Source organism: Opisthocomus hoazin, chromosome 21, assembly GCF_030867145.1.
Source record: "Opisthocomus hoazin isolate bOpiHoa1 chromosome 21, bOpiHoa1.hap1, whole genome shotgun sequence".
Classification (NCBI taxonomy): Eukaryota; Metazoa; Chordata; class Aves; order Opisthocomiformes; family Opisthocomidae; genus Opisthocomus; species Opisthocomus hoazin.
Window position 1 is genome coordinate 1,958,051 of NC_134434.1, and position 15,701 is coordinate 1,973,751.

General features: G+C 47.2%; 1 protein-coding gene across 18 annotated transcripts in view; it reads right to left on the bottom strand.

Annotated features, from left to right (window-relative positions):
- Positions 1–15,701, bottom strand: part of CACNA1G (calcium voltage-gated channel subunit alpha1 G) — a 154,131-nt gene that overhangs the window by 36,393 nt on the left and 102,037 nt on the right. For all 18 annotated transcript variants that reach the window (XM_075441252.1, XM_075441250.1, XM_075441251.1 and 15 more), the window contains 6 exons: positions 15,086–15,186; positions 13,778–13,901; positions 10,810–10,878; positions 9,748–9,932; positions 3,033–3,159; positions 256–381 (listed from right to left, as the gene is read on the bottom strand). In XM_075441252.1, the coding sequence (XP_075297367.1) occupies positions 256–381; positions 3,033–3,159; positions 9,748–9,932; positions 10,810–10,878; positions 13,778–13,901; positions 15,086–15,186 (732 nt within the window). The remainder of the gene's footprint in view (positions 1–255; positions 382–3,032; positions 3,160–9,747; positions 9,933–10,809; positions 10,879–13,777; positions 13,902–15,085; positions 15,187–15,701) is intronic.

Below are 15,701 nucleotides of genomic sequence, written 5' to 3' on the forward strand. Positions count from 1 at the left end.
TATTTGGTTTGTTATGTAGCAGTGAAGCAATTAAGTACTCCACGAAGCCACATGTGCTTGTTCTGCTCTGCAAAGAAGTGTATGCCTGCTTGGAAACACTGCCTTTGGGATTTAGAGACAGAATGCTGCGTATGTGAACCGAATATTTACTGCGACTGGTAAGACCCTGGAAGAAAATCCCATGGGACAATAATGCACAGGTTTTAAGTCAAGGAAGTAAAGGAGCAAAGAAGCAGATTACCATTCTATTAATACCTGGCCGAGATTATCAAAATTATACTTGTGCCGGACCCATTTGTAGCTTGCTTCTGTACAATCCGATTTATTTGTGATGTTTCTGGTGTCCTCCCCCTGGCAGACAAAAAACTTGCCTTTGAAAAGCTGCAAAACACGCAAAGAAGAGAGGAACTGTAAGGGTTCAGTCTGCAGGATTTCTCTGCAGATGGGGTATTCTGCACAGCCCACGCTGACCAGAGAATTTAAGGGAAATGGCCTCGTTTGTGCAGGTTATTAAGTGCGAGCAGCCTGTATAATATGCACCTGGTGAGCAAATGCATGATTTCACATCATTTAGGACACCCACCTCATGCATTAGGTTGTCTGGTTCAGTGATCTGAGACTGGCCTAAAGGCCTTTGCTTCTGGGTCACCAGCTGAAGTGTAGCCCCAGCTAATAGCCCAGACCAGCTAATGGCTTCTCACCACACGCGGAATGACTCTGGTGACTCCAGCCCAGCTAACGAAGCCGGTTTCAAAAGTCTCCAACAAATTAAGTGTAATGAGGGTCCTCTGTCAGCAGAGAAAAGGCGGCACTGAAGAGGTGCAGCGGTGGACTAAGCTCTGCTCTTAGAAGTCACACGGGGACACATCAGAGGAGCCAAGCTGCTGCGAGTGACGTTGGGCTCTTGCTGAATCAAGACTGCTGTCAGTCCAGCTCTGGGCTCCGACCCTGAATGTTGTTCTCTGGCCGCCATTAGGCTCTGCAGTCTGTGCAGGGGCCTCTGAAAATATTCCTTGTGCAGAGCTTAAGGACTCAAGCCCAACTGCTGCTGGGTACCTGATCTCGAGCTCATTTCCCTTGGTGTAAGCCAGGAGAGATGCAACTCCTGGGGAGTCAGCTCCTGATTTACACCCACACGAGGAACACGAGCCTCCACACGCTTAATTCTAGACCTGGTGCTTCCTGCGCACAGAACAGAGAGTGGCAGGGGATGATTACTGCTTCAGACAGGGTGATTGATGCTAGCAGGATGGATGGTATCAGAGCCCAGGAGACTTTCAACAATTCTGGTTTGATTTGCTGACAGAAGCTATTGACATCACTGTTTTGGGGGGAAAATGGCAACCTGCTCTCCAGGCTCCTTAAACCACCACCTGGGTATACGGAGAAAAGACACTGACGGGTTTTGATCTGTTGTTCTAGACAAATATCAGTAGAAATAATAGCGAGCAAGATAAACCCATGCATTACTCCACGGGTTTCCTTCAGAAATCAACAGCAGAAGGGTGTTTTCTAGGCATGCAAAATTAATCATCACTCAACGCAGCCATAAAACTTCTGGGTGTAAGAAGAGAAGTATTCCCTGACCTTCCCATGCAGAAACACTATCCGCAGGTGAGGCTGACTGGGGAGACAGAGCCTTCACAGAGAAAAGTTTTAATTAAGCAGGAAGGTAAACAACTATTTTTAATATACTGTCGATAAACATAACTTCTGCAGGAGCTGGACTGTAATGCCACTCAGATGGGAGCAGTAACGCCACTACTAACGGGGTTTGGAAATACAAAGCCCAGTTTACAAAAACGCTGATCCCTGTCAGTACTTCAGATTTCAGCACTTCGGGAAGTGAAAGACACAGTGTTTCCTATGGTACCCGTTCTATCTATCTATTTCTTGTGTCTTATTAATGACTATTCACATGTGGGCAAGCTCTACAACAACAACAGTCTTGCTAAGAGGAAACACTGTTAGAAATGTGGGCGTGCAGATTTCAACAGCAATAAAAACCTCTAGTTTGATCCCCAGGTTCTATTTACATGGTAAAGCCAACTAACTTTGAGAGATCATCTTTTTATAGAAAATAGCTATGGCCCTCATCTTACACCTAATTAGACATAAATATTAACTACAAATTTTGCATCCTGCATACAGGATCAGTCTTGCTTGTATCTACCACTTAAGCACATCAATAGTCATGACAATTTAATGTAAGACTGCAAGTCACTAGGGAAAGCAATCACAATTAGCAGGGAGGAAATTCAAAGAGCGTGCTGCAAGTTTTGTTGTTTGGCATAAATTTTCCCGTGTCTGAGTTTTATATTGTTCCATGAGATATGCTTAGTTTTATGAATCTGTTTAGTGTAATGGATGGATGTTGTTGTACTGTAATGCTAAGCCAGTCTAGCTGCTGATGGATGGCATGATTTTATTCTCTTTTTATTTTCAGTGCTGTACCTATTATTTAAACAGTTTATTAGTATAAAATATTGCATAAGACACCTTTCCAAAACAAAGCCAAAAAGAGCTGCTTTCCAAAGCTGGCTCTGACAGATCAGACAAACTTCAGCAAGAAGTAAGTGTTATGTCAGAATATTTATATGAAACAATCTCTTCTTCTCAGGTATTGAGAAACCAATTGCATTGGAAACTTTGCCACTTTTCCCCTGGGTTCCTGCACTCCTGGGACTGAGGATATTGCCAGCAGAGCAGAGGACCTCAAACCAGAGAGAGGCAAAACCAACCCCACTAACTGGCTCTGACCATTGCTTCTTCAGCTATGGCTAGGGATGTGTGTTGCTGGGCCACTGTTGTTAGGCTGTAATTGTTAATGTGGTTTCAATGGTTGACCGATAATGGGAAATCTGCTCCCTCCTCACCAGGAGCAAGGAGCGTTCCTCAAGAAGGCCAAACAGCCCATTGGTTTGGTTTCAGAAAGGCTTATAGCGTGCCCACTGGTACAGGTACCCAGATGGTGGGCAGTCTGGGGCTCGTTACGCTTTTTGCTGAGGTGCTGAGGATTGCAGGGGACTCACCTGAACTCCCAGGATCCCAAAGATTATGAAAAAGGCACAGCAGATGACCACGATGTTCCCGATGGGCTTCAAGGATGACATGAGAGTCTCCACCACCAGCTTCAGTCCTTGGGCTCGACTAATAACTCTGTGGGAGCAAGTAAGCAGAAAAGCTGTGTTAGTCCTGTTCTCACCCAATTGTGCCCCCTATCAAGATAGAACACGTGGAGGAAACAGATTTGGGAATTTTTTAGAATAGCACATAACTCAAAAATCATGATGGACGAAGCAGTTCTGGAAGACTGACCTGTGAGATTATACAGGTGTTTGAGAGAAAGGGGCCTTTGCCTACCTACGCAGCTTTGCATAAAAGAAAAGGAGGATGAGACCATATACAAGGAGCCAGGCCAGAAAAGTCAGTGGAGAAGGACCTAGAAAAAGGAAGATATATAGGCTAGCCCCACGTTTTTCAAACTTGGAATAATAGTTTTAATCTAACCCATTATCTATTCTCGATCCATTTGCTGATCAGCATCTTCTAGTTATCATTCACTATAATATATTCAAGCCTTGACATTTTCCTTCTCCTACCATTCAGTCCAAAGAACTCTTTAGGTTTCCAGCCTTGATCACACTTTCCCTTGGACCCAGCCTCTTGGTCTGGGCCATCCACAAACACACACCTTTATGCCTGTAGCCTGTCCAAGACTGCAAAGAGACAGCAGAGAGGGCCTCCCAGGGTCCATTCCTGCGTAGATTTAGGCAAGGCTCTTGATTTCTCTGTCTCAGGCTGCGAAATGGAGCAGCCACTCTTACACAGCTGCCTGCACATCTGTAGTGATTATAGAATCATAGAATGGTTGGAAGGGACCTTTGACAGTCATCTAGTCCAACCCCCCTGCAACAAGCAGAGACATCTTCAACTAGATCAGGTTGCTCAGGGCCCCATCCAACCTGACCTTGAGTGTTTCCAGGGATGGGACATCGACCACCTCTCTGGGCAACCTGCGCCAGTGTTTCACCACTCTCATTGTAAAAAAAATCTGTACATGTCCTTATAGTGCTGCTGTGTACGGAGCCCTGAGCTACCCCCCAGTACCACCACAGTCTCTGCTTTATACCCACGGTACAAACTCAGCTACTGAACCCAGTGGTGTCCTCCAGGTGAAACTTCATCAGCAGGACCACAGGCACCTAACCTTATTTCTGCAGCTCCTCTCCGTTTGCTATCACACAGAATCTCATAGCAGAGGATTAGATCATATGTGAAGGCTGGGAAAGAATAATGTGGACATCCTGACTGGACCAGGTAAAAAGAAAAAAAGGAGAAACTGTACTATACTCTCAAGGACAATACTACAAGGAAAGGACAAGGCTTGTGTGATTTAAAGAAGCCATCTCACCATGCTGGGCAAGGTGAACGAGGGGTATTCAGGCTCACAGACATGAAAGTGGAGAGCTGGGAGACCGAGAACAGCACGTGAAGAGGTTGCATGCCTCCCTCCTCTTGATGCCAACTGGAATTAAGCATTTCACGAGCTCTGTAAATCAGTTTGTACTGATGCCATAGAAACTGCTTTCCCAAGGCAGAAATAGCTGTCTGCTGTGTAAGTTGGAGGGAGGGAAGCGCCTGTGAGCTTCTGGGTACTGGCTGGTGACTCTGAACACTTGGCACTCAAAAACGCCACAAACTTCCCCACCATCTTGTTTCTGCATGATTCTCTCTTTTGGCACGGCCGTCCTCTCACCCTTTCTCATTTCACCCCTAGTCTGGCTCCCTCACCTGAACCACAGTGGGATTTTCGTTGCCTGGAGAGGATCCAGGTTCTCCTCCTCTCCCGCCCCCCTGGGGAAGGTGCTCTCAGCAGAGGTCCCCATGGGCACATCTGCATGCCTGATACACATGGCCTTAGCTGGGACCCCAGCCAAGCCTGCACCAACCCTCTCCTGCCCCAGCGCTGACTGGTTTAGGAAACTGCAGGGCTCAGTGCACAGACACCCAGTCTTTCAAAAACCGTTGGTTTTAAATAGTATCCTAAAAAGCTAAAAATTATTTCCGTTTTTTCTGGTTAAATATTTACTCAAAATGTCTAGGGCAACCCATCAATTATCATTTAAAAAAATAAACAGATGGTGGTATTTTTCTCCACTCCTTTACCAGTGAAACACAAAAGGCAGATGCTGCTATTCCTCACGCTGAGTGTCTCTTCCAGGTAGCTGCTGCAGCTCCCTGTTTCGGACACCTCGGCTTTCCCGATGCTCAGATGTGGGTTATTTTAGGGAAAGAGCTGGGGGTGAGATGGCTAACGGAGCAGAAGGCTGCTCAAGGCTGAGATGCCCCAGGGGATGGTGTGAACCCCATGCAGCCATGGCAGTGCAGAGACTGGTCAGTGTGGACTGCCAGAACTGCCCACATGAATTAGCCCAGGTGGAGGTCCTCATCGACCTAACAGGCAGTGTCCACGGGGCAAGGGCTCTTCCCACTCCATCTGAGCGCACAAAGCAAGCATTGGGCCAGGCAGTCTGAGGCTGAATCTCTCTTATGGATCCTCAGCCGGTCTAAAGACCTCGCCATCCCTCACAGATTACCCTTACACAGTCCTGGGTGAAATCCTACAACTGCTAAAGTACAGATGGGAAACTGAAGCATGGGAGGACCACAAGCCATGTTCTCAGTAGGATGCAGACACCTCATTTCCAAGTATTTCAAAGGAAATTAGGTACTTTGGTGCCTTTAGGGATCTTGACTTAGGTATTGTGCCCATTGTCTCACAGGACAGAACTGAAGTCAGGTCTTCTAAAGCCCTGTGGTCTAAACTATTGGAGCATCCTTAAATTTTGGGGAACAAGTAAGAAATTTAGTCTCCAGAGTCTAAAGTTGATCATTTTCTCCAACACTTCTTAAGAAAGCCTATTCTAGAAATAATAAAAGTATTTCCCTTGTGAGACACTATTTGGTATCCAGCAGAGACAGAAAATAGGAGGTTACTCTTCTGTCTTTGCGAAGTCATGTGTGTTGAGAAAAAAAGGGCTGAGAAGCTGAAGCATTTGGCTGCTTTCGCAGTTTTGATCAACCAGGGAATTCCTCAAATGAGAATGCGTGAGGGTAAAAGCTGCCACCAGTTTAGCTCCATGCCAGTGCTGTTTCCAGCCCTACAGGGAGAGAAGACTTTGAAAAGATTTTGAAAAATAATAGTTCTTAATAATGAAAACCTTCAGACCTTGGAGCTGCCTCAAACTAAGGGCTTGATCCAGCATTGAGGCAAAGTCTGTGCAAAGACTCCTCCTGCTCTCCTGAGAGTCTGATAACTCCCCAAGAAGCGCCAAGGAAATCCTCAGCATTTCCAGATTATGACTGTCACCTCCAATATGTCAACATACATCATCCCCGCACCTCATCAATATTGCCTAAGGTCCTACTGATATCAGGCTTGTAAACTCATATTATCTGACCCACAACTCCTGCAATTTATTGCTGAAGGATGCAGCTGATTTGGAGCCCTCTGGGCATGCCAGAGCTGTAGACTCGCCGGGGTTGCACTCGGGACAATTCCAATCTGCATTAAGCATATGACAAATGGGGAAATTGAAATGAGACCATTTATTTTTTTTCAGTGTGAAGAAATGTTAAGCCCTCGAGTTCCTTCTGGTTCTGCTGGTCTCAGCATTCCCAGTGCTGTTAAAACCCTGGTGTGAGACACTCCAAACCCACTGCCAGCCTCACCCCAGCTGGATCACATTTACTAACGCTAAGCCTGCTAGTCTGATCAGAGCTCTCAGAAGATGTAGTAGCACTTAGATAAAATAGCAGATCAATGTTAATGAAGACCTTCCTCCACAGATTAAAAAAAAATTAGCAAAGGTGATAATATGATAGATAGAAGAGAGTCTATGAAATTACTATTTCATACTGCAATGGTATGAAAAGTGAATAATTTATCCATCTGCTTTGGAAGTCAAAGCCCAGGCTCTGTAGAGAGTAAAAACAGCACTGAAGTCCATCCACATTAATTCTGAGTACATTTTCAATTTTGATTTCCCTTGTATCTTAAGCTACAACACTTGATCCCAACAACAGCAGGTTGAATGCATTAGGAAGGAATGTTATTGTATAAGCAATCCCTCTACTGGCTGAAACATCAGAGGGTCATGGAAACATCTTTAAATGTCACTCCTTTCTGAGTATATTTTTGGTATTCTGGTCACAAAGCTGGGCTTGAAGCCTCATGGATTCAATTTGGAGGCTGATAATCAATCATGCAATCAAAAGCCCACGATTAGCACGCAGGCCATTCTTTTTTAAATGCCTGCGCAAAAGGCATAAGCATGCGTGGTTTCACGTGCTGCATGAAGCAACGGGGTTGTTTCACAGAAGAAAATAAGAGACAGAATGAGGGAGGTCTTTTCCCAGAAGAACCCCTTCAGACCATCAATCAGGAAAGCCTACGCAGAGATGATGAGGGCCATCCCTGCCCTCGAGTTGAGTGTGACACGCACAGCCGTGGCTGGGCTCCTCCCTGAGGGTGTCCTCCCTGCAGCCCTGTCCCCAAGTGCCCATGGAAAGGGAGGACAGAAGGTGCCGGGTTAACCCCTCTGTGCTGTGGACGGAGCAGTCACCTTGGTCTCTGCCCTACGCTTTCCTGGAAAGGAAAAACTGTCTCAGTCTCCACTGGGGACTTCACCCAGACACAGGGACTGGAGCCACAGTGCGCAAAGCCCTTAGGTTGCCTGGCCCAGCTGTCATCCCAGGTTGATCCAGCTGAACATCCTGGGAAGATCCTTGAGCCACGCGGCGCAGCTGGCAGCAAAGGCAGAGTGGGCAGCTGCGGGCAGAGGCGTGCTCAGGGCAGCCCAGATGTGCATCACAGAGGCAGATGGGTTTCCACACGCGGAGATTTATGACTTACTGAAAAGCCCCCAGTTTGATGGCTGCTTTTTCATTTCCTACAAATCTAATTACAGGGGAACAGAACTGATTGTGAACATATTTGGGGAATAGGCTTGTTGCTGTCTTTTTACATTTCCTTTGTAGTAGAAAGCAGTATGTTGGCTGAAAACATTCACACACCCTCTTGAGAAAACACATCAAATGCCAACAGGAATGGAATAGCAATGGAAGAGCCTAATCCTGCACATGCTCCAGGTAGCAGGTCTTCCTCCAGCCTGCAGTTACTCAGCGGGTTATTCCCCATAACTGCAGACTACGCATGCACATAGGTGACTGCAGAGGAAAGCTCTAGTACAGGAAGACTCAGGTCTTGTCCACACAGACCTACAGATCTACAACGAAGCATACAGGGCTTTTACTAGGTCAGACAGGTGACCATAGCAGGGCTCAGCACAACCCAACCCTCTTCCTCTAGATCCCATTTAACCACACCACCTCAATACAGAAACTTGCATTCCACAGTTTGGAGATGGGAAATCAACCCTTCTTATACCCAAAGCGATCCAGATTATTTTGTAGGTTTTCTTAACATGGGTCAAAAATCAGCCAAAACAGAAGAGCAGAGCAGATCTACTGAACCAGCAATCCGGCAGAAACTGCCCCCAGAAACTACAGTTGGCATGGAGATGCTGGGGGACACATGAAGAAGAAAAAGTCCGAATTGGAGTTGCATAGGAAGACAGTCTAGTCATATGGTCAGGGAGCTGAACCACACCAGTGGCGCTATCTGTTCAGATGAAAATGATTAAAAGCAGCTTTCATCCTAAAACTCACCAGGCACAACATACACATAGCCCCATTTATCGGAATGTCTTTCATAGCTGTTGAGAATATCTGAAAGATACAGGTATAGGCATGGCCATTGTTATTTAGACTTATTATTCACACAGGGGTAGTGAAACAACATTTTCTGTCGCAAGCAGGGCCCTATTTTTCTGTTCTGAAAGAGAAAATCCTGACTCAAAGTGAACCTTTTATGAAGGAAGCAGCAGTAAGATATGACAGGCACACAAAGATGCTTTGAGCAGGAAGGTTTATTAGCTGCTGCATAACAAGAGCAGCAACAATGGTATTAAAGAGGGACTGCATTTAGCATGGAGAGAAACCTTCATGCCTTGGGCAGAGGACAAAACAGATCTCTGTCTAGAAGAAGCTGGTCCTTGGGCAGGTTCTTGTCAGAGGGGTGCCCGGCTCTGGAGCACAGGATACTGCCTGCTGTCAGGGATGGGGGACCAAGTTAGCAGGACAATTGCTTTCATCTCATCTGGGCAATTTTCAAAGTAAATATCTCTGTAAAATTAATGAGGAATTGAGGGGAAAAATCTTCTTTGCATTCTAGGTTAAGCAACAGTTTAGTCTCTGCTTCCTTAAAAATGATCTGCCACCTGCTACTAATTTCGTTCTTTGTTACGAAAGCCATTGACTGCCTGAAGGAAAGGGGGAGAAGAAGCTGTTAAGCTGCACTTTACACGGAGCAAATGAGAACACAAATAGCAGGGGATGTGTGTTTTAACGAGCAAAAGAGGCATTGATCAGTTTACTACTGCACTTGGGGCTGGTCCCAAAACACAGCGAGCGCCCGGAGCTCCTCGCGGCTCTGCAGGACCTGCAGACGCTCCCTGCCTGCGGAGCAGCAGGAGGCTGGGCACTACGCTGGCGACAGACACCGTGCCCTTGTCTCGCCTGCCCCTTCCCTTGCACGAATGCTGCTGCTTGCGGGAGAGGCTCAGCTCCTGCTTTGGCACACACACCCTACGCTCCTTTCGGTCTTCTTCACCCTCTGCTTACCTTAAGGGCCGCAGAGTCCTCAGCAGTCTCAAAACTCGTAGCATCCCCAGGATTTTTGTGCCGCTGTCTGACACCATTGAGACCAGGATGTCGATGACGGAGATGAGAACCAGCACCCCATCCAGCACGTTCCAGCTGCTTTTCAAGTAGGCTTTCTCCCCAAAACACAAGCCTAGTGCCACCACCTGCCCGGACACCAAGTTGCAACAAATTATGACTCTTGCATCCAATATGTTTCTTCCAGTTAGCAACCTGCTGAGAACGCATTATTTACAGATACAAGTCTGTGAGTCCATTTGCTTCCCAGTACAGAAGCCTAATTAGACAAATCAGCAAAGTGTTACATTGCCAGAATTATAAAAATACCTCTGCAGAAACATCCCAGATTGTCCCTTAGAGCTGATACATTTTTAATGCAGCTAAACCTAGCTCCACAAAACTGTTCCTAACATGCTTACTTCTAGCATAAAAAGTCTGATCATATTTTATTCCTACAGACTGCCAGAGTAAAGGTTCAGAGTGGCTGACCCAAAGCAATCATTTACAAGCTTTGCAAATAAAGAAACTAGAGAAACTTTCCAAAGAAAGAGCAATTGTTCTGCGAGATGATTATGAATTACACAAGAGAGATTTACAGCAATGGGTTTCTGAGCCTCCTGCCTCAAATCCAGCAAAATGTTTCAACGTGCTTAAGTCGCTCCCTCCTCAGGAAAGCACATAGCTGCTTAGGTTGTTGAGGACAATTGGTTGTTGAAGACAATGAGACTTACCTGCGTGGCTGAAGTTCAGCATGTGTTCAAGAGCTTTGCTGAATAGGAAAGGATTCCTGAATTGAAGCATCCCTTTGCTCACATAATGGTGTAAAATCAAGAGCAACTTCACTTAAATTGTTCTGATGTAAAACGTGCTCAGAATAAGGCATGTGGTGGGTATTTGAATATCATTCAGAAGAGGAAAATATACACTTCGCTCATAGCTGGTAGACCTAGGGGTTTTTTGAGTCCACAGTAATAAAATATCACTGATACAATACAGGCACACTTATCCTCCAGCTACATTTACCTTAACTGTCATCTCAGTCAGGAAGATAACTGTAAAGATGTAGTTGGAGAGCGTTAGGAAAATCCGTTCCTATAAAAAAGAAAATGAGAGACCATGTTTCATAGCCTGCTCTCCACAGCTGTACGTCTCCCTGTGCATATTTGGGCAGTTGCTAACTGTTCTCCAGCTTCTGTGCTGAAATAACTCTCGGACTGTTTGCTCACAAAGAGGAGAAAATCCAAATATTTAGACAATAACCCTCTGCGGGGCTCAGCGCTGCCAGCGGCCGGGTCTGTGTCAGCACCATGGACAGCGGCAGCCACCGGCACCTGCCCCCAAATCCCCCCATTTGCCCCCAAAATCCCCACCCCACCCCACCCCCAGCAGAAACAGGGAGATCTCCCCCCACTTGGAGCACGTTTGACAAATCTCTACCTGCCCCTCGCCCGCAGACGTCACTGCACAGTGCAAATATCTCTGAGCTCCCAACTCTCCTAGAAATTCAGTCAATATCAGAGTGGCTGTGCTGCCAGGCAAGCAGGACCCACGGGACGCCCAAGCGCAGCTGGCAAGAGTTGCAACAGCTCCACCGAAGCCAGTGAAGCTCTGGGGGTTTACGCCAGCTGAGACCTGACCCCAAAAGGTTGATTCACTTGCCCAAAGCCACAGACTAGACCTGAGCGTGAAGCCCAACAGTCTCATCTCCCAGTCCCCTGTGCTATCCACCAGACCACGCAGTCCTCACTGCCACCGCTCTGCAATAGCAGCCTGTGATTACAGATGAGACCATGGACTGGTTCCCTATCTGTAGTTAGCAGAAACCTTTCTTTTTAATGATGATCATTAAATAAATTACACTTTTCCCTAATCCCTGAACAATCTCTGATTGCCTGTACTGAGAAATGGACAGCAGAAGGCGGAGGCTGGAGGAAAGATGATGCATGTGCATGTATGCATGCGCGCATACAATTGAACCAGCCCCAGTTCTGCTAATAACAATTTTGGATTTATTTCTGCCTCTCCCTACAGAGCAGTCCTGTAAGAGATGCAGATCTCTCACTCAAAATGAGATGCAATTTAAACAAGACAAAACACCTTGGCAACTCTCTCGCTTGCCAGATCATGATTTACTGAAAGTGACTCAGGAATCACACAGTAGCTTGTTTCCATACTGGGTCCATAATTAATTAGGTCCTAGACCTGCACTGTGATTGCCTGAGCTGTGATAGGAAACATCTCGGCCGTTAGCTGACTGCCACACAAAAGGCTGCTGGGGGGGGGTAGGCAGTGTGCAGGAGAAGGAGAGTAGGGACCTGCTTGTGGAGCTGGAGATAAAACAGCAATAGGATGGAGGAGAGACTGAGGATATTACATTGCTCTCTGGCAAGCGTGTGGCTATTTTGAAGGATAATCTCCCCGGCCCGTGTCGTGCACTCTGCGATGGGGAGCGCATGTTGGCTAGCAACAGCATCCCCTGTTCTGATAAGCCAGCTGAAACTGGGACAGGGAAAGAGAACTCAGTTGAAGCAGCTAGAAAATCCACAGCTCGGGGAAGCAAAGTACAATTATTTTAAACAACTCAAGCTAAACTAACCCTCTCGGTTTCCAGATAAGAGCTCCATCAGCACAGGCCAGGCCTGCGCACTCCTCCTGGCTCCCCTGCTCCCTGCCCCACTGCTCAGCATCCCCCTTCTGCTCCCTGCTGCTCCCAGACTGGGGTCTGGCTCAGCTCCAGCCCTGGATGACCCATTTTGCTTCCCTTGGTTATAACCTGATGCTGACGAACCTCACACCAGTCCCCGTCTCCTTTCCTCTCTGCATTCTCCCAGTGCTCATCCTTCTCTCATATATGAAGTTCTGGGGTTTCGTGCTACAGCTCTTTGCCGTGGACTCCTCTGACTGCTGCCTGTCACCCCACTTCCTTCATCTCTATGCAGCTACAGTTCCTTTTGGAGCCAGCCTTGTTCAATGGCAACTCTCGGAGGACACAGCAAGGGGCTCCAAAGAAGCATTTGGGATTTCAAGGGACATCCTCATGGTGCTCCACTTGGGGAACAGCAGGGTGATCTCCTGCTGCTAGACCGGCTGGCGGGAGTCCTTGCACCTGCAAGTTGGTGCACCATGACTGCACAATAGCCAAAATACAAGATTTAGGACACTGGGCAAACTATTTCAGTTTCCCTAGTAGTCAGAGGACTACTAGGGAAAGATTAAAATAGAAACAGAGCAGCCAAGACTCCACTTTCCAGGTCTTACATTGAAGATCCACAAAAATGAACAGCCTGACACGCCTACGTCAACAAAGCAGGATTCTACACGATTGCGATATGAGCAGTCTTTTGCAACACATCAGCAAGAGCCCAGTACCTCTCAGCCACAATCTTTGCTTAAATAAAAGAGCAATAGGAGGATTCTGCCCCTCTGATTGATGGATGCTGGTGCTGTAAGGGTCTGGTTTGAGAAATCCTTACGTAGTCTATTAAAACAAAATGGTTTGGGGAAATGGCATTACAGTGCATGTATCAATTCGTTTTTTCTTGTGTCACAACAAAGCTGATACACAAAGGGGAGAGAAGAGGATGAAGTGAGCAGTTTCCCCTATTCCCTTCACACCACACATACATGCCCGTGGAGAACAGATGGAAGAAACGAACATTGTGTTGAGAGAGGAAAAGTGTTTGAAGGTTTATCAGAGGAGGAAACTGAGACAGATGTCATGCTTATGTCATGTGTTAAAACCTCGATCGTACTTGCAGAAATAGGATATTTGATACACTGCAGGCCATGAGCTCTGCTCTTGGGCTTTCAAAGGACGCTGGGTAGGGACCAGGAGAGTTGCTGTACCGAATTCGAAGGATACACAGGGGGTGTTGGCAGCTCCCATTTAAAAAAGAGAAAGAAAGTAAGACCAAGTGCAGAGCAGTGGGGTCCGAGCCACGGGTGCTGGCTCCACGGGGAGCCCAGGAAAAGGTTAACCTTGGAAACTCACAGCACTGTGAGGCTCGATCTTGGGTCGTTCCATGGCAATGGTGATGCAGTTCAAGAAAATGATCACCAAGACGATATGATCGAACATCTTGTGCGTGATGATTTTATTGCACATCAGACGGAATCTGCCGAGAAAAAAGAAGAAAACAGAGGATGCGCAGACTAGCTATTAATGCTCGACTGGCTGGGGAGAAATGCAGCAGCTCAGTGCATGGCAGGGGAATGGAGCGCTCCTGTTTGCAAAGCAGATGAGCTACAACCTCCCAATCCCCTCTGTGGCAGAGCCGCATGCTGCAGGCAGATCAGGGTATGAATAGAACAGGATCTGAGCTACAGCACTGGGCTACGGAATTTCAAGCCCTGGTAATGATCATAGGGGACTCTGGGTCACTTGAAATGGAGCAGCTGCTTCCACAACTCGGACACGTGGCCAGGTTTGGATCTGACCCCCTGCCTGGTCCATAGTGCGCACATTTACCTTAAATAAAGGAAGAAATACTCCCCACAAGCCTGTAAGAGTTGAGCACACACGGAACAAAGGGACAGAAGCTATTTATTGTGACAGATGGCTGTACGCTGACCCAGGATTTATAATACCGTATTACATTTCCCAAAGTCTGTTTCTGAAAATCTCTCTAATCTTTGTATGAATGAACTCGAACGCTGTCCAGGGCCCACCAGCTCAATCACACAAAACTCTCATTGAGCGTGGGTGCATGTCCAGAGGAACACGTCAGAGAGCACGGAGCCCAGATGGCCCCGGCACGGCTGGGCTTTGGGAAGGGCAGAGCTGGGCGCCTGCAGGCAAGGAGAGGGTGTGCTCTGGGGGTTATTGGGAGAGGAAGGAAGGGAAGGGGGAGGACAGAGAAGTCCAGGGAGGTTTAAGAGGTGAAGGAGTATTGTTTGCTGTGTTCTAAGTGTGCACTGGGAGCAAATTCAGATTTATTTGCTTAATGCAGCACCTTCCCCCTTGCTTCAAACTCCCCATGCTCCATTGAATGAAAAACTTGCAGAGCGCTGGCATCACTGACGAAGCAAACGATGAACTTTATCAAGCTGTAGCCATGTCCTGGGCTATGGGTCTCTACTGAACACTCCTATGCCAGGGCCATGCCCACCCCAGAGTGGTGTTCTGCAGCCAGCAGCCATTTGCTGTGTGACCCCGATGTAGTGCTGGAGCAGGGGAAGGGCTGGGAGTTTTGTGGACTGACATACGGAGACCCATCTGGGACAGACGGGCAGAGCGAGCCATCGTAATGAGGGCATCCATGCCTGGCACACCACCGCTGCTGCAGCACGGCTGCCTTACCTTGAGTGAGGGGCGAAGATGTAGATAGACCAGGAGTCTCTCTCTTTGCAGCAGGTGGGGAGACGTGCCCGTACCCATGCCTTCATGCGGTCCCTTTTGCTCTAAAGAAAAATGTACAGCAGAAACGTACCAGGAGGAAAACATAGAGACAACTGTTAAAACAATGAACCCCCAAAACTTCCAAGCAAAGGACTCTGGGCAATTTTTCACTGGACAAGTATCTCCAAGTGTTCAGTAAAGCTGAAATCAAATGATCTCCCCCAAAAAGACCCCGCTGGGCAGGGGAAGGAGCTCTGGCAGCTGGGTGAGGGCTGTGCTGCCCCTGCGAGCCCCAGACGTGTCACTTGGGGTCTTGCTTCTTCCTCCACAGTAACTGCATCTGGCACACAGTTAGCCAAGAGGACAAATGTGATAAATAAAATCCTTGCCCAGACGACTGACAACACACTCTGATCAGGCTCAGTCCCTCCAGATACCCATCAGATGCTTGCCTGAATCTTCTAAGGTTTTGGGGGTTATTTTTGTTGGTTTTTTGTCATTTAGAGTTTAACAATATGTAAAGCTTATCTCAGAGGCTACACAGAGACCAAAGGGAGGGATTCCTGTTGCTTGCTGG